General features: G+C 32.6%; 2 protein-coding genes across 3 annotated transcripts; both read left to right on the plus strand.

Annotated features, from left to right (window-relative positions):
- The first annotated feature begins 2576 nt into the window (after nucleotides 1-2576).
- plekha2 (pleckstrin homology domain containing A2) lies at nucleotides 2577-10659 on the plus strand. 2 transcript variants are annotated; one of them, XM_051118111.1, is made up of 12 exons: nucleotides 2577-2778; nucleotides 3985-4134; nucleotides 4291-4347; nucleotides 4441-4489; nucleotides 4587-4684; nucleotides 4939-5070; nucleotides 5149-5265; nucleotides 5702-5770; nucleotides 5875-5945; nucleotides 6959-7022; nucleotides 7408-7485; nucleotides 9247-10659. In XM_051118111.1, the coding sequence occupies exons 2-12, from the start codon at nucleotides 3994-3996 to the stop codon at nucleotides 9541-9543; spliced, it is 1173 nt and encodes a 390-aa protein (XP_050974068.1). In that variant the 5' UTR covers nucleotides 2577-2778; nucleotides 3985-3993; the 3' UTR covers nucleotides 9544-10659. The 2 variants fall into 2 exon arrangements, with proteins under 2 accessions (XP_050974068.1, XP_050974069.1); XM_051118112.1 differs by lacking the exon at nucleotides 2577-2778 and adding an exon at nucleotides 2850-3049.
- Nucleotides 10660-11188: 529 nt separating this feature from the next.
- asb13b (ankyrin repeat and SOCS box containing 13b) lies at nucleotides 11189-19411 on the plus strand. The gene is given in 7 exon segments (XM_051116460.1): nucleotides 11189-11354; nucleotides 13782-13981; nucleotides 14060-14210; nucleotides 15533-15667; nucleotides 16084-16211; nucleotides 16213-16276; nucleotides 18262-19411. Coding segments are annotated over 7 exon segments (888 nt in total). The 5' UTR covers nucleotides 11189-11302; the 3' UTR covers nucleotides 18420-19411.
- The last annotated feature ends 146 nt before the right edge of the window (nucleotides 19412-19557 follow it).

Here is a 19557-nt window from a genome sequence, read left to right on the forward strand (position 1 = left end):
ACCTTGACTCGTTTTAAATAATTATTTTGGCTTGGTACACTTTCCATTTCACATAAGACCTAGTACAGGTATCAGGTAATGATAGCTGTGCCAAAGGCAAAGCATTAACAAAACAAGTACAAACCTGCCAAAATTAACAACCATCCAACGGTACCTTCTGAAGAACAGGTATAAGATTTCAGTTGGTGTTTTTTGTTTATTCAGAGGTTTTCATTTTCTTTTGAATTTTATGGAGTATTTTAAAAATAGGATTATTTGACAAAGACAACTGACAACAAGTTTTGCACATTTTACCATTTCACAATTTAAATATAGTTGTGACTAGTAGTGTGTATATCAAATACTTTCAAACTAGCTCCACAATATGTAAGAGGATTTGACTGTTTTATGAATTTTGCATTTTTACAACGAATGTTAAACAGAGTGTCTATTTACACTAACTACACCCACCAATTTGTGGTTAGGCTAGACAAAATTACAAAAGACGGCTGTCAGTACACAGCTCCCGTGTTGTAGATGGTATTTACAAAGTGTTTAATGCACTTTTTTTGACGCGATCAACCCAAGTTCAAATCCACCTTTTGCCTAACTCATTCTTCTCTCTTTTTACGTCTCATATCACATTGGAAAAGCATTTATTTTCAAAGAAAAAAGAAGGAAACAACTGAAAAGTTCAAAATAAAGTACCGGGTAGGGTTAGGGAATGTGTAAGGAAGGCTTTATTGTCCCAATAAGGCAGCATCAATTTAATAATTTTAATCAAAATTATAATATATATTTAATACGCAGAGCTGGGTAGATTACTTACAAATTGTAATCCGTTACTGATTCCAAATAACCTGACAAAAATTGTAGTTAGTAACGTAATTCATTACATTACACATTTAAGGTAATATAATCAGACTATTTTTTGATTACTTTTGACCTAACTTGTTTATCACATTGGTTTAAATAGGATAATATTGTACCATACTGACATAAAAATACAAAGAGTAAGAAAATATATTTCATTTGTTGTTATTAACAGCATGAATTGCATTAAACGTTATATTACGTCAAGGAATGAACATCCTAATGTGATATTTAATTATAAAAATATTTATTTTAAAATTTCAAAGGTACTTCAAGTAAATATATTAGGTGAAAGAGGATCAGATGACAAAAAAAGGTTGTGAATTTGTGCATTTTAATATGTTTGAAAGGCAAAAGCCTTCAAAAGACAGAAAAACACGGTTAAATAACCTACAGAGTGATAATTCAAATAAAAATCAATTTGTTGATCAGTAGTTGATGCACTGCTGAAACACTTTTTACACCTGAGATGATTTTTGTAAATGCACTGGTCAAATGCTGTGCTGAGTAATGACAGATCTTTGTGTGAATGTCCACAAAACTGGAAGACTGGAAGTGTATAAGTGACCCTGGACCACAAAACCAGTCTTTTTAGCACGGGTATATTTGTAGCAATAGCCAACAATACATTGTATGGGTCAAAATGATTTTTGATGATGATTTTTTTTTTTTTATGCCAAAAATCATTAGGATATTAAATATCATGTTCCATGAAGATATTTTGTAAATTAGTAAGGTGATTTAAAGATGATTTTCTCAATATTTTGCTTTTTTGCACCTTCAGATTCCAGATTTTTTGTTGTATCTTGGTCAAATATTGTCCTGTCCTAACAAACCCCATATTAATGGAAAACCACTAATTTATAGATTGACCCTTATAACTGGTTTTGTGGTCCAGGGTCACATATAAGCAATAGGATATTTTAAATGAAAAAGAGGAATTAAATCATGCATTTTTTGCGCTTGTGTATATAATACATAATCATGTAATCTACACAAAAGTAACTGTAGTCTAATTATGAGTATTTTAAAATGTAAATTAATCTAATTATAGTAACTTAATTTTTGGAATCTGATTACGTAATCCAGATTACATGTAATCAGTTACTACCCAGCTCTGTTAAAACGTTATTACTGCATAGTGTTTTATAATGTACTACAACACTGAGGTGCAGATATTTGCCATCTATTATTTGCAATAAATAGGCTAGCAGAAAATACTGCTTTTTTAGCATAGTGTAAATAGAATCTATCGCTATTTGCACTGCTGCTAATTTTTAAAAGTCAAAATGTAAATTTTATCACATTATTTTTTATTACATTATTTTCGGGGATTCAGATCGCACACTCCAAACTGTAATTTGTCGCCATTCGCATGTTTATCATCAAAGCAACAAAGCATTGAAGTTTTTGTGTTATAAACGCTTTTTATACATTTTCAATGTATGAACCAGAAACTGTTCGCACTGGAAAACGCTGAAGCAGCGAAGTGTTGCTATGGATACCTCAAGTTAGATGATTCACGGTCTGACCAAACTGTAATCTAACTTTATAACTACTAAAACGCCTGAGGATGCTTCGCGTACTTTCAAAAGTGTTAAAACTTAAAAGTACTTGTATAAAAACCCTCGCCCACTGCGTCGTTTCTGACACGGCATCTGCTGGGTTCCGCTTTCCGCATGTGAAAAAAAAAAATAAAGATCCACTACCGGATGCGTTTAGTTTTGGTTTTAACTCAACTTGCTGTCAACCCGGAAAGAGGCTGCGCTCGGGACACAGGGCTCGGCTTGGCGCGCGGAGCTTTCATCTGTTTTCGCGGATAAATGAGTGCGCATTGTGCGTGCATTGTATGCTGAGAGCGCGCTGAACAACACGCACACGGCGGAACGCGGATGACTCACAAGCCTTTGGGATTTTGGAAGTGAAGTAAGTTGATATTAGGTGTGGCAGTTATGCGCAATAGCGACTTCCTCTCATACTCGTAATACCGTTTTCCATGGGAGTTCATGAAAACCTGGTCCAGGTGAACCACACCTGAATCCACCTGTCGTGGACACTCTGAAAACCTGTTTTTGTTCCACTTATGCTGGATTTACAGTATTCCCACGCTCATGGGAGGTCATGTAAACTTTTATAGTCATTGATTACTTTTTTCTAGCTATGCCAGGCTCTACGGTTTTTATCTGCTAGAAAGTGTGTAAGTGTAACCTTTATAAAATGTCTTTTAATTATTATTCAGTAATCACGAGTCACTGGAAAAGTCATGAAATCATTTTTCAGAAGGTGTGGGGACCCTGGGTGTTGTAGTAGCAAAATGAGTAAAGACGAAAATTGCCATATGGCCTGTGATGTGTGGTGAATGATACTGAATTTGTATTACAAGGCTGTTTTTGTTGTTGAACTGTAAGTAGATAAGTTACCCTAGACCACAAAACCAATCATAAGGGTCAATTTTAGGTCAGATTTTTGAAACTGAGATTTATACATTATCTGAATAAACAAGCTTTCCCGTGATGTATGGTTTGTTAGCATAGGACAATATTCGGCCGAGATACAACTATTTGAAAATCTGGAATCTGAGGGTGAAAAATCACCTTTAAAGTTGTCCAAATGAATGCAATGCATATTACTAATTGGAAATTAAGTTTTTATATATTTACGGTAGAACATGTACAAAATATCTTCATGGAACATGATCTTTACTTAATATCTTAATGTTTTTTTTTTTTTTTTTTTAATTCTTTTTTAAAATCATAATTTTGACCCGTACAATGTATTTTTGGCTATTGCTACAAATCTACCCATGCTACTTTATGGTCCAGGGTCACATACTGTATAAAATACACAGAGATTATCTCATTATATATATAGTGAGAGAGTAAGCAATGTGAAAAAATATGTATATCTGTGTGTGTGTATGTTTATGTATCAGACAATTGTGAGGTCTGTTTCTAAATCTGTTTATTTCTTTGTTTCAAGATGATTTTTTTTTTTTTTTTTTTTTTTTTTAAAAGGGCCAAGAGTTAGATGCAAAATTCTGATATTTAAAAAATAATAATAATAATAATCTAATTATTTAAGTTATTATTTTAACATTTTATTTCATTGGGGTTTTTTTTTACATTTTTGTAGATCTGGGACATGCCTTACCTGGACAGACTAAATCGCACCTGTGGATTCCTGGATATCGAGCAAAATGAGAACAGCGATAAGTTTTACCGGCGCTATTTTATCTTGGATACTAATGAGAATTTTCTCCTATGGTATATGGACAATCCACAGGTACGTGCATTTGAGTAACTTTAAACAGAAGTTGCAGTATGGGTTTACAGAGGATTTTCTTTTTTACCTACACTCTAAACCTCAACTTTGCATTCTAAAAATTTTAATCTCATGTTTTTGCATAACCATTTTTTTCCTGTTTCCTTAAAAAAACAGAACTTGCCTCCGGGAACAAAGTGCGTTGGAAGTTTGCGACTTAGTTACATTTCAAAGGTATCGTATTCTAACGTTACATAAAAAGAAATACAATACCTTTTTTGTAATTACTTATTTAGCTTAAGAAAATTTGATTGAACTTGTTTGTAGGTTAATGAAGCATCAGTAAAGCAGAAACCAAAAGCAGAATTCTGCTTTGGTAAGTACATAAAGTGTCTAGTTTGTTGTTGTTGTTGTTGATGTTGTTGTTTTTCACCTTTTCAATAACTTACTATTGTTTTTTTGTTTTCTTACAGTAATAAACGCATTGTCCAGACGGTACTTTCTGCAGGCCAATGATGCAGTGGACTTGAAGGAATGGGTCGTTGCTCTGAATAATGCCACCAAAATTACAGTATGTGGAGGTTTTTGCATACATTCTGTTGTTATGTTTGGGGTTTGCTTTGTCATATCTCATCCATATGCAAATAAAAACGACAAAGCTATGAGCGTTCTTAGTTAGAGTCTCTACAACGTCAGCTATAGATGACAGATGAGATTATACTTCGATTAATGCAAAGTCTGTACTTTTTAGTTTAGTTTGGTCAGTTGTATTTGAATAAACTAATGAAGCTTAATGCATATACTGTATATTAATCATATCTTAAGGTTCCAAAAGCATCACCAGTGGCCCAAAGCACTGATGCCACAAATGTTTCAAACCCAAGTCAGTCAACATCTCAGCAGGCGTATAAAACAGAAATTGTGGGAGGTGTGGTTGTGCACACGCCAGTCCAGCAGGTGACGTATTTGCATGTGTTATTCATTCATGTTTTTAATTTAGGCAAATGTGAACATATATGTATCTGTTTTTCTCAGAGCGAAAATGAGGACGTCTTCACGAGTGATCTAGGATCACACGTCACTTTAAGGAGATGCCAAAGCGTGCGTCCACATGTTGTGAGGTCTGGCTACTGTGTCAAGCAAGGCAATGTGGTAAGACAAGCATCCTGTGATAACAGTTTTTGCAGATAATATGCTGTGGATGTAGTTTTTACTGGAATAGCTCACCCTCCGGCTATCCAAGATATAGGTGAGTTTGTTTTTTCATTGGAACAGATTTGGAAAACTTTAGCATTCCATCACTTGCTCACCAATGGATCATCTGTAGTGAATGGGTGCCGTCAGAATGAGAGTCCAAACAGCTGATAAAAACATCACAATAATCCACATGACTCCAGTCCATTAATTAATGTCTTGTAAAGTTAAAAAGTGTAATCTGTTCAGATGAAGAAACAAAAAGCATCTACTACTTGGATGGCCTGAGGTACATTTTCAGCAGCTTCTTATTTCTGGATGAACCGTTCCTTTAAATTTCCATATACTTGGGCCTATGCAGAATTTTGACATCACCACAATTACATTTTTTCAGAGGAAAAGCTGGAAGAGGAGGTTTTTTATTTTAGATGACCAAACTGTGAGCTACTATAAATCTGAAATGGTGAGATGCTGGATTGTTAAACTCTTTAAAAGAATGCCAAAGATTCATATTTATACAATGAGCAGACATGTAAATCAGTACTATGGCTCTTTTTCTCTTTTTAGGATAAGGAACCACTGCGTAGTATTCGACTGCAGGATGTGCTAAAAGTTAACGAGTGTCTTGTGAAATCCGGGTGAGAATCTTGCTTTCTTTTTTGTCTGTTCGCAACGTATTGGTCACAAAAAATGGTAATATCTGTATTATTCTAATATGCTGATTTGGTGCTTAAGAAACATTTTATAAACACTGCCGTTCAAAAGTGTGGGATCAGTATGTTTTTTAAAGAATTTTCTCATGCTCATCAAGGCTGCATTTACTTGATCAAAAATAAAGAAAAAGCAGTAATATTGTAAAATATTATTTCAGTTTAAAATAACAGTTTTCTATTTTAATATATCTTATAATATAATTTATTTCTGTGATGCAAAGCTGAATTTTCATCAGCCATTACTCCTGTCTTCAGTCACATGATCCTTTAGAAATTATTTAATATGATGAATTTTTACTTGTATTATCAATGTTGGAAACAGTTGTGCTGCTTAATATATTTTTTTGCAACTTGTGATTCTTGTTTCAGGATTCTCTGATGAATAAAATGTTAAAAAGAACAGCATTTATTGAAAATAATTTTTTATCAATTTAACACATCTTTGGTGAATAAAAGTATTAATTTAAAAAAAAAAGAAAAAAGAAAAATTTACTGACCACAAACTTTTAAATGGTAGTGTGTATTGTTAAAAAATATTACTATTTTAAATAAATTCTGTTCTTTTTAACCTTTTATTTATTAAAGAATCCTGAAAAAATCAGCATGAATGTTTCCAACATTGATAATAAATCAGCATATTAGAATGATTTCTGAAGGATCATGTGACACTGAAGACTGGAGTAATGATGCTGAAAATTCAGCTTTGCATCACAGGAATAAATTATATTTTAAAATATATTCACATGGAAAACAATTGTTTTACATTGAAATAATATTTTACAATATTACTGTTTTTTTGTATTTTTGATCAAATAAACTTTCTTAAAAACATTAAAAATCTTACTGATTCCAAACTTTTGAATGTCAGTGTATATACGAGTTTTTACCATCTGTGCTTTGTTCTACATTTGTTTCATTAATTGTGTTGTTTGTTGCAGGGATCTGCTGTCTCGTGATAACCTTTTTGAAATCATCACCAGCACCAGAACCTTCTACATCCAGGTAACTCTCGTCTAAATTCGTTTATAATGATCCCGCTCTCAGTAATAAAGGTAACAAATTAAAAAATAAATCATGTTGGTGTAGGTGGACTAGCATCCAAATCTGCACCTGTGTGTCAATGTATTTAAAGATCAACTGTTTTTTGAATCATCCTTGCATAAATGCTCTGTCACTCAAGCGAAACATAAATAACTCAATATAAATGCTTTTCAAATATGGGACAGGTGTTTATGTGGCTACTGTACTGTTGAGGCATGTTGCAAATGCAAATGAGGCTTATTGAGATCTTTAATATATTTTATATAGCAGAACTAAATAACTCGAAGTTAAAAATATCAGCTTAACTTGGTTGTGTGTGTGTGTGCGTGTGTGTGTGTGCATGCAGACAGACACCCCAGAAGACATGAAGGGCTGGATCAAGGATATTGCCTCAAAAATTCAAGACTTTAGAGGCCCGTGTAAGGTAAATATTCTTAAAGTGTTTAAAAAAAAATCAGTAAGACTTTACAATAAGGTTCCATTAGTTAATGTTATTAATGTATTAACTAACATGAATGAACATTATTTATTAATATTTGTTAATGTTAATAATAAAGTTAATAAAAATACAGTTGTCCATTGTTAAATCATGTTAACAAGCACAAATTTTGATTTTAATAATGCAGTATAAAATGTTAACATTAACATTAACTATATATATATATATATATATATATATACACACACACTCTTAAATTGTGCAGTAGTGTGTAATCTTGTTTGTACCACATGTTTGGTTCTCAAAAAAAAAGAAAAAGAATTTTTTTTAAGGTACAAATTTTTGGAGAGAATTAAAAAAAATATATTTATAAAAAGAAGGATTGTGGTTAATGTTATAGAAGATGCCTAGAAGTATTAAATCTGGTATATTTGAGTATTTATATTTAATTATAATTATTATAATTGTCATATTCTTAAAGTCACATGGAATGAAAAAACTGCCAATGTGTGAAAAGTGTAAAATTAAAATGTAAATGTAAAATTATATATATGTACAAAATATACAAAAGGTACAAATTTGTACATTTGTCCTAAGTTATACATTTTTGGAGAGAATTAAAAAAATATTTATAAAAGCTAGGATTGCTAATGATGGAATTTATATTTGAGTATTTATATTTGATTATAATTATTATAATTTTTTGTTATATTCATAAAATCAAATGGAATGAAAACTGCATGTCTGAACAATAAAAAAATTGGCATCACAACATAATAGGAAACAATATCTGAAAATTACACTGAATACAACAAACAACTAAACAAATAACAAAACAAGTCTAATGATTTTTGGTAACACTTTACAATAAGGTTTATTAGTTAACGACTTTAGTTAACATGAACTAAGAATGAACAATACTTCTACAGCATTTATTAATTTTCAAAGACCGTTGCTTATTTTGCTCGGTTTTACATTAGTACTTTATAGGTCTGTAACGATAATCGAACAATGTCGTGAGGCGCGTTTAGTCAATGAAGCCGGTACTTTGATTAGTAGTAAAGCTCCATCACGTGCGTTCAGCTGGAGCGGCAAGTAATACACAGAGCCGTAAAGCACTGAAGCTACGCCAAAATCGCGATTCGATTTTGTGCGCGATTTTGGACGCACGTGATGGAGCTTTACTACTTATCAAAGTACCGGCTTCATTGACTAAACGCGCCTCACGACATCGTGCGATTATCGTTACAGCCCTAGTACTTTACATTAGATATGAAAAATGTACATTTCACATTGCATAGTTTAAAACATGCATTTTACATTTTCTTGTTAATTTTACATTTTTCACACATAGGCAGTATATATATATATATATATATGCATGTTTTAGACTATACAACTGTATATATTTACTCTTATATATATATATATATATATATATATACATATATATATATATATGTATATGTATATATATATATATAGTTGCATAGTCTAAAACTTGGATTTTACATTGCATACACATTACAAGCAATTGTAATAATTAAATCAAATATAAATAGTAGATATTTATAAATCTGCAACACAAAGCACATTAAGATCACATAAACGTCTACAAAATTAAAAACAATTACCTTTTTTACATAATTTTTTTAGTTCTTTCCAAAAAAAAAAGCATCTTTGGACATTTCTAGAAATAAAAAACAAAAGTAAGCATTTCTGACCATTATCTTCCTTGATTGTCAGATACGCTCTTCCTGCAAAGCCTTTCCTGGACAGAGGAAGCCTCAGCTTGTGAAGTCCTGCTCCATTGCAGATTCGTGGCAGCCGTGGACCCCGGTGCCCAATCAGGAGAAGCATTTGAAGGAAGAGGGTCAAAGGGAAGGGCCGTACAGCTCTCTTCCCTCACTCTCACACACGGCCAACATCTTTCAGTCAGCGACTCAACAAAATCGACAACGGCACCATTCCCAGCCTCAACTCGCTCCCAGCGACACAGACTTTCCTGACAGTCTTGACAATCTCCGCTCCACTGATGTTTAGTTGCTTTAATGGATACTGCTGGCCAGCACATGGATAGTGTTATGATTTTAGCCGTTTGATTGTTGCTTTTTCTATTCAGTGGTGCACACACAAGTGCTTCAGTCATTGCAATGCTGCTCACTGACTCTAAAGGAATAGTTCGCAAATTTAGTTCCCAAATAGTACCTAAAAATTCAGTCATGGTTTACTCACTCTTCTGTCAAGCTCCAAAATCAATGTATGGCAAGAATTGTCTACCATTGCTTCAAACAATTGTACTTTTGTGTTCTACACAAAAAACTGTAGAAGATTGAAAAAAATTGGTAGTTTGGGGTGAACTATTCCTTTAAAAGAATGTGTCTTTTATATATGTAGGAATGTAAAATGAGGAAGGAAAGATATTTTATGTGTTGTATTTCTTTACTGAATTTCCCAAGACATACAGTGGGGTCTGAAAGTCTGAGACAACTTGTGAAATGCTTTTATTTTGTATGATGTAATATATGTGTATAATGATTTTTTTATCACAAAAATATGAGTGAAAAGTAAAAAAAAAAAAAGATACATAACAATAATGTCTTAGTATTTGGTAGATGACATTTGCTTTATTAACTTGAGCTGACATTAACTGATAAACATGTTATCCAGCATGATTTAAGAATGTTCCAAAGACCATTGCTTATTTTGCTCGGTTTTACATTAGTTGCTTTACATCAGATATGAAAAATGTACATTTCAAGATTCAAAAACCTCGATTTTCAGTGTGGTCTCAAACTTTTGGACCCGCTTGTACACTTGAAAGTATTGTTGGTACGTGTGGTAGACTTCAGTCAAGGTATCTGGGTATATTTTGAAGTCATTTTGTTTTTAATATCACTAATGAAGCCACCTGAAGGATTAGAAAAACTTTGACTAGACATTCTATGATCTTCGTGACTGAAAACGTATTTTAATATCGATTACTGCGAAATTCCTTGAAATGTTTATAGAACTTCTCGTTTTGTTGTTGTGAATGGTACTACATGTTAACAAGTAATGTTTCTGTTGCTCAAAGTACTTGTTTTTTATATGCCTCGTTGCTAGATATGCCTCATCGCTTTGCACATGAAATAAACCAGTCTTTGAAGGAAAAAATGACAGAGGCTTTTAATCTTTGCTCCTCCAGTCCAAACAGCGTCGCGCTTTCACACTGACTCAAAATTTCGGACTTGCTCGTGATAAAAGCGGTCTCAAAATGGGCGGAGTTTGGCGGCCCGAACGTGTTCTCTAATTGGTCGGATACAATGCGTCTCAATCAGCTCCTTGGTGTTAATATAATTATGCCATTTTAATAAACTATTTTAATTTTAACTATTAAAAATGATGTAAATTTTCCTTCAGATTGTGGAAGAAAGTGGACGCGCCTTGTCACGTGGTACATGTTACGTTTCTCTGCGCTGATGAGAACAAACCAATCACAGACGTTTCTGTTTATTCGCTGATTTTTTTCATTTTCTTATTTCAAACAGGCTGCAAATCTTCATTGCTCAAGTGAACCTTTTTAAATTGTCACGATTTTAATAGACAAATATCCAATATGAACGAATAAAATCGAACGAATAGAAAAATATTTCGCCTTTTTGAGCCACAATGCGCCCCCTGCTTTAAGTCACTACAACTTCAGCATCATTCGTCACTGATCTGAAATCAGGTCGAGTGTTTGTAAACTATGGCTGATCCTCATGCCGCTTAGATATGTGACGCACATGTTCCTCTTTTAATGTCTTGTAAATAGGAGTAAATGATGGAATTTGAAATAACGCGCACAAGGCCTTCGCTTTTTGGTGATATTGGTAAGTTAACCAGATCGCAAGATGTCTGACCTGTTATATCAGACTTGTTAGATTGCAAGTAACCAGCAGTCTGGTAATCATTTGACTCTGCAGGACAGAGTTCACTGTAACTGTACGACTCGCTATCATATAGTTGTCTAGATCAAGGCTCGATGGCAAATATTGTGGGCAGAGCTGTAGTGTGATCACATGTCGTTTGGCCTTGAATCAGTCACCAATGACAATTAACAGGTTACTAAAGCCCTGGATCAGTGTGACCTGAGTCAACAGATGGATGAACACAGTGCATTGAACAGTACAATAGCAAGACTTTAACAGAATATTTACCTAAATGTGACCCTGGACCACAAAACCAGTCTTAAGTAGCACGGGTGTATTTGTAGCAATAGCCAAAAATACATTGTATAGGTCAAAATTTTCTATTATGCCAAAAAACATTGGGATATTAAGTAAGGATCATGTTCCATGAAGATATTTCCTATGGTAAATATATCAAAAGTTAATTTGTGATTAGTAATATGCATTGCTAAGAACTTCATTTGGACAACTTTAAAGGCGATTTTCTCAATATTTAGATTTTTTTGCACACTCAGATTGCAGATAGTTGTATCTCTGTCAAATATTGTCCTATCCTTACAAACCATAAAATGGAAAGCTTATTTGTGACCCTGGACCACAAAACCAGTCATAAGGGTCAATTTGTCCAAATTGAGATTTATAAATCACCTGAAAGCTGAATAAATAAGCTTTCCATTGATGTATGGTTTGCTATAATAGACCACTATTTGGTTGAGATAAAACTATTTGAAAATCTGGAATCTGAGGGTGCAAAAAAATCGAAATATTGAGAAAATCACCTTTAAATTTGTCAAATGAAGTTCTTAGCAATGCATATTACTAATCAAAAATTAAGTTTTAATATATTTACAGTAGGAATTTTACCGAATATCTTCATGGAACATGATCTTTACTTAATTTCCTAATGATTTTTGGCATAAAACAAAAATCTATAATTTTGACCTATACAATGTATTTTTGGCTATTGCTACAAATACACCCCAGCGACTTAAGACTGGTTTTGTGGTCCAGGGTCACATTTATTCAGCTGATATATAAATCTTAATTGCGAAAAATTGACCCTTATGACTAGTTTTGTGGTCCAGGGTCACAAATGGTCTTATTTGCCCATTTTCTGTTGTGTTAAAAAAAAAGAAATCTAAAAGAAATATAAGAAATTAATTACATTTATTAATTAATTTTAATTTATTATTAAATGTATTTATTTTGGACCAATGGCAAATGGGGATCTGTTTGGGGTGCAAAAAAATGTATTATTGTGTATTAGTATTAGAATATTAGTGTATTAGAATTGATTCTGTGTATTTTTTTTTTTTTTTTCCGAAAACAAAAAATGACTATCATACATTTTTGTTTCAGTTTCACAAAACTTAATTGAAACATTAAAGTAGACACTTTACTTGCATTTAATATGTACACTACCAGATTTTTAATGTTTTTTAAATAAGTCTCTTCTGCTTTATTTGATCCAAAGTAGAGCAAATGCAGTAAAATTTTGAATTATTATAAAAAAAGTAAAATAACGTTTTCTATTTGAATATATTTTAAAATGTAAATTATTCCTGTGATTTCAAATATTTGTAGCATCATTACTCCAGTCACATGATCCTTCAGAAATCATTCTAATATTATAATTTGCTGCTCAAAAAACATTTATTATTATTATTTTATTGAAAACAGCTGAATAGAATTTTTTCAGTTTTTTTTGATGAATAGAAAGTTCAGAAGAACAACATTTATCTGAAATAGATCTTTTGTAACATTATAAATGTCTTTATCATCACCTTTGATCAATTTAAAGCATCTTTGCTAAATAACAGTATTAATTTCTATAATCCTGAAAAATGTACTCAACTGTTTAAATATTAATAATAATAATAATAAATGTTTCCTAAACATTTCCATTTATACCGGATCATGTGACACTGAAGACTGGAGTAATGATGCTGAAAATGTTGCTTTGATCACAGGAATAAATTACATTTTAAAATATATTTAAAAAGAAAAAAAATCATTCTAAATAGTAAATTTTTTTTAAAATTCTACTGTTTTGCTGTACTTTGGATCAAAAAAATGCAGGCTTGGTGAGCAGAAGAGACTTCTTTAAAAAAAAAACATTAAAAACCTTACTGTTCAAAAACATTTGACTGGTAGTGTGTATAAACCACTTTTGTAAATTCAATTTGATGCGGACACAAAATGGGACGTCTCGTCTTAGAGCCATAATTCCTTTTGGTGTCTAAATTGCACTTTACGTTACCAATGTATTATTTGGGAATCATTTCTATCTACTATAAACACCAATCTAATGCTATGTTTTGAACTTCTGTCCCTTCATTCTACCCGCAGCTCATGGTCTGGGGTTCTGGACCGATCGTTCGGCGGTGCATGAGGCTGCTGCTCAGGGCAGAGCTGTGCAGCTCCAAAAACTGATTGAGAATGGAGCATCTGTCAACATTGTGGCCGTGGACTCAATTACACCCCTCCATGAGGCCTGTATTCAGGGCCAAACACAGTGTGTGAAGCTGCTGCTGGACGCTGGAGCTCATGTAAGGCTGTTCTCCTCACCGTAGGCCTCATGAATCTGTCAACACGTCAGTTGTTTATATCGGTGTTATTGTTGACAGGTTGATGCTCGTAACATTGACGGCAGCACTCCGCTGTGTGACGCCTGTGCTGCTGGTAGTCTGGAGTGTGTGAAGTTGCTGTTAGAACATGGAGCCACGGTGAATCCTCCCCTCTTCACCTTCTCACCCCTGCATGAGGCCTGCATGGGCGGTATGTGACCTGATGCTCGATTTAAACAGTGGGTCAATTATGTATGCTTATTAGGGTTATCAATCGATTAAAGAGTTTATTATTATTTTATTCATATGTGACCCTGGACCACAAAACCAGTCATAAGGGTTAATTTTTTTGAAAATGAGATCTGTCTGAAAGCTTAATAAAGAAGCCTACCAATAATGTATGGTTTGTTAGAACAGTATTTGGCCGAGATACCTATTTAAAAAAAATATTGAAAATCGATTGTCGATATAATATATATAAAATAAGCATACATAAACCTAAGTTAATAAACATTCAGCATTTAAATAAACATTTAACCTGGGATATATTTTTAATAATAATAATAATAATAATACACAAATAAAAATGAGTAATGAGTTCTCCTAATAAACATATATAAATGACTCTAGATTAAATTGTCTATATAATATTATATATTAAAAAAAACTATATATGTTTATTAGGAGAACTCATTACTCATTTTTATTTGTGTATTATTATTATTATTCAAAAAAATATATCCCAGGTTAAATGTTTATTTAAATGTTGATTGTTTATTAACTTAGGTTTATGTATGCTTATTTGGGCTTTTTTGATTAGAAGTCATTATTATTACTATTATTATTATTATTATTATTATTATTATATAAAATACAATAATGGTTAAATATTTAAGTGTTGAAGGTTTATTAACCCAGGTTTATGTTTTTATTTGGGCTTTTTTGATAAGAAGTTGTTATTATTATTATTATTATTATTATTATACAAAATATAACCCAGGTTAAATGTTTATTAGGGCTTTTAATTAGAAGTTTTAATTTATTAAGTTCTAAGAAATTAAGTTTTATTATTTACTTACCTATTATTATTATTATTATTATTATATCAAAAAAATAAAATTTAATCTAGGGTCTTTTATATATGTTTATTAGGGCTGCCAACTGATTAAAATAAATAATAATAGTAGTAATAATAATAAATATCATTCATATAATTATTTTGGGTTTTTTTTTGTATATTTACTTTGTTAATATATTAATATATAATATTAGATCTCAAATTTATTAGGGCTATGTTATTAGGGTGTGTTTATTAGTGTTGTCAACTGATTGAAATAATATAATATAATATATTAATTATATAGTATTATATACACAGTTTATTCTAAAGTTTTTATGTATGTTTATTATATGTTTTTAATAACGTACAATGTTGTATCTAAAATTTAATCATAACCTGATCAAATTTAGAAATTAATCACAAATAAGCACATGAAATGAGATGAAAAAAACATGAAATGTTTTTTCTGCCAGGTAACTCTAAATGTGTTCAGCTCATGATTGATGAAGGTGCGTTGATGGAAGCTCATGACTGTCACTTTGGCACTCCTCTGCATGTGGCGTGTGCAAGACAACATCTCGACTGCGTCAAAGTGCTGCTCAATGCAGGTCAGCTTCCGCATTTACATTTCTTTGCAATTTGGTTAATGCATTAGCTAACATGATTTAACATTGAGCAATGTTTTTTCTTTTTTACAGCATTTATTAATCTTTGTTAATACGAGTGTTCATGCCAACAGTGTATTAACTAATGGTAACATACAACACTGAATTCTAAGATTGTATTAGTAAATGTTGAAATTAATTAGATTAATAAATGGTGCAGTATTGTTCATTGTTCATTCATGCTAACTAATGGAGATAACTGATGTGAACAAAATAGTATTACTGTAAAGCTCACTAACTTAAAATGAACAATAAATCAAATCTCTTATTGCTTCATTGTACCACATATTAAAAAACTATACTTTTTGTGCTTCCAGTTATGTCTGTGTATTCTTTTACGTATTTGATCCTGTTTCTAGGTGCAAATGTACATGCTGCTAAACTTCACGAGACTGCACTGCATCATGCTGCCAAAGTGAAAAATCTGGAACTAATTGAGCTTTTGGTAGAATATGGGGGAAATGTTTATGCCAGAGACAACCTCGGAAAAAAAGCCCATTCAGTACACCAGAGCCGGCTCAGCTGCTGCACTCTGCCTAGAGTTTTATGAATGTAAGTTGAAGTGCTTTGTTTATAATTTATAGATTTGGAATAATTATGGATGTAGTTTTTTTTTTTTTTTTAAAGAGATAGTTTACCCAAAATGAGAATTCTGACATTAAATACTCACCCTCATGTTGTTCCAAACCCGTAAAACAATTACGGGTTTTAATCTGTGTTCAGAACACAAATTAAGATATTTTTGATGAAACCCGAGTGCTTTGTCCCTGCATACACAGCAACGGTACTACCATGTTCAAGGCCCAGAAAGGTAATAAGGACATTGTTAAAGGAGAAGTCCACTTCCAGAACAAAAATTGACAGATAATGTACTCACCCCCTTGTCATCCAAGATATTCATACCTTTCTTTCTTTAGCCGTAAAGACATTATGTTTTTTGAGGGAAACATTTCAGCATTTTTTCTCCATATAATGGACTGATATGGTGCCCCAATTTTGAACTTCGAAAATGCAGTTTAAATGCAGCTTCAAACGATCCCAAATGCGGTTGTAAACGATCCCAGCCGAGGAAGAAGGGTCTTATCCACCATAACAATCAGTTATTTTAATTAAAAAAATACTATTTAAATACTTTTTAATCTCAAACGTTCGTCTTGTCTTGCTCTGCATGAACTCAAGACAGTTCGGGTATGTCGAGAAACTCCAAACGTATTTTCTCCCTCAACTTCAAAAATCATTTTAAAATCATCCTACCTCGCTACAGAAGTACCGACACAGTCTTTGCAAAGTGAACATGCACAGAAGTTCAAACACCCTTAACCAAAATGGTAAAACTGCGTAAACCGCGATATAGGGCGATTTTGAAGTTGAAGGAGAACATTTTTGGACATACTCTAACCGTCATGAACTGGGAAAAAACTGTTCAGGCAGAACAAGACAAGATGAGTGTTTGACTTTAAAAAGTATATATAAATTGTATATTTAATGAAAATAACCGGTCGTTACGCTAGATAAGACCCTTCTTTCTCGGCTGGGATTGTTTACAACCGCATTTGGGATCGTTTGAAGCAGCAATTAAACTTTGCATTTGGAAGTTCAAACTCAGGGCACCATATATATGGAGAAAAATGCAGAAATGTTTTCCTCAAAAAACATCATTTCTTTACGACTGAAGACAGAAAGACATGAACATCTTGGATAACAAGGGGTGAGTACATTATCAGTTTTTGTTGTGGATGTGGACTTCTCCTTTAAAAAAGTCCATGTGACATCAGTGGTTCAACTTTATTGAAGCAACAAGAAAACTTTCTGTGCACAAAGAAAGCAAAAAAAACCTAATTCAACAATTTCTTCTCTTCCGTGTCAGTCTCCGTTGCATGTTCACAACAGTACCACGACGCATACCTCATAACATTATGGCTGACCCACTGATGTCACATGCACTATTTTAACAATATGCTTACTACCTTTCTGCACCTTGAATGTGTCAGTTGCATTGCTGTCTATGCAGGGTCAGAAAGCTCTTAGATCTCATCAAAAATATCTTTGTGTTTCAAAGATGAACGAAGGTCTAACGGGTTTGGAACAACATTAGGGTGAGTAATTAATGACAGTTTTCATTTTTGGGTGAACTATCCCTTTAAAGGAGAACTTCACTTCCAGAACAACAATTTACAAATAATTGATTCACTCCCTTGTCATCCAAGATGTTCATGTCTTTCTGTCTTCAGTCGTAAAGAAATGATGGTTTTTGAGGAAAACATTTCTGCATTTTTCTTCATATAATGGACTTGACTGGTGCCCCGATTTTGAACTTTCAAAATGTAAATGTAAATGTTTTCCTCAAAAACTGTAAATTATTTGAGAATTGTTGTTCTGGAAGTGGAGTTCTCCTTTAAGGTTAAAAAGTGCTCATTCTGAATAAATATGAAGTCAGTGAACTGTAAGAATTAAATATGTCTTTTATTAGTATGGCTAAAACAGAAAATTAAATTTGCATGGTCCCAATGAAAACTTGTTGTTTTGACATCTTGCAGCCACACCTCTCAGTCTTCAGCAGTTATGCAGAATTGCTTTCAGAAATGCCCTCGGGAAACGGGCGCTGGGGGTGTTGACTCAACTGGGCCTCCCAAACCGAATCATCTGTTTCCTGTCTTATTTACCAGCTCCTCCCCTGGAGCTGTTCCAGTCCTGACAATCTGCTCCACTGCTTCTGTCCAGGTCCAGGTCATGTATAATGGCCACGACACTGACTGTGTTTAAGAATAAGGGGACTTAAGTCATTGGTTTCTAGAAGAAAGTAGATTCCTTACTGTGAAGCGCAGCTACTGTAACAGCCGCACTCAGTATTTGTCACGTATCTGTTGCTATTCTCCCGCTGCTACAGCAGCGAACCAACAGAAGATATGATCACTATGTATGGATGCAGTTTACTGCCAAAACTCCTAGAATAATTTGACTTGAAAATAAGCACCTTTAAGGGTATTTTCTGTGTTGCATCACGTTTTGGCTGCTGATATGTCTTACAATGAGGCACAATAAAACAAAGAGCTTGTTTTCTTCCAGTTAATCCAAATCATAATATTACTTGTATAATTAACTTTCATAATATGCATTGTATGATTTCATTTATGGTATTAGATTTGTAAATGCACTGTATATAAATAGCCTTCAGTTTTATATGAATTATGCAAATTGTGTATATTATAGCTAAATGTTAAATGTGTTAAAAATATACATTAATATATTGTGCAAATGCTGTATAAATGACTTTTTTCCTGTTGTACATAGATTATTTTAAAATGTTGTTTTGGTTTTACTTCTGTTGTTACTAATTGAACATAATTGTTGCGGAAATTGTAATTTCTTAATTGCACAATATTACAGTTATGTTTTACTTGACTGATGGTGAATTGACCAAACTTAATACTATATATATATATATATATATATATATATACATATATTGCAAGTCAGATGTATGTATGTATGTAGCATAGAGTATAAAAAATTACATTTTACATATATTTTATGTTAAATAAAAGTGTGCAAAACAACATTGTTTTCATACGCTACCAGTCACTACCTAGTTTTTGAACAGTAAGATTTTTAATGTTTTTTTAAAGAAGTTTCTTCTGCTCACCAAGCCTGCATTTATTTGATTTAACATACAGCAAAGGCAGCAATATTGTGAAATATTTTTACTATTAAAAATAAATGTTTTCTGTTTAAATATATTTTAAAATGTCATTTATTCCTGTGATTTAAAAGCTGAATTTTTAGCATCATTACTCCAGTCACATGATCCTTCAGAAATCATTCTAATATGCTGA

The sequence above is a fragment of the Labeo rohita genome, chromosome 8, assembly GCF_022985175.1.
Source record: "Labeo rohita strain BAU-BD-2019 chromosome 8, IGBB_LRoh.1.0, whole genome shotgun sequence".
Classification (NCBI taxonomy): Eukaryota; Metazoa; Chordata; class Actinopteri; order Cypriniformes; family Cyprinidae; genus Labeo; species Labeo rohita.

What these genes read in the sequence shown, in the direction of transcription:
- plekha2 (XM_051118111.1), top strand. Translation starts at nt 3,994, where the DNA reads ATGCCTTACCTGGACAGACTAAATCGCACCTGTGGATTCCTGGATATC. An exon ending in ATAATGCCACCAAAATTACA is followed by an intron (nt 4,685 to 4,938) that starts GTATGTGGAGGT and finishes TCATATCTTAAG; the next exon opens with GTTCCAAAAGCATCACCAGT. An exon ending in GTGTCAAGCAAGGCAATGTG is followed by an intron (nt 5,266 to 5,701) that starts GTAAGACAAGCA and finishes ACATTTTTTCAG; the next exon opens with AGGAAAAGCTGGAAGAGGAG.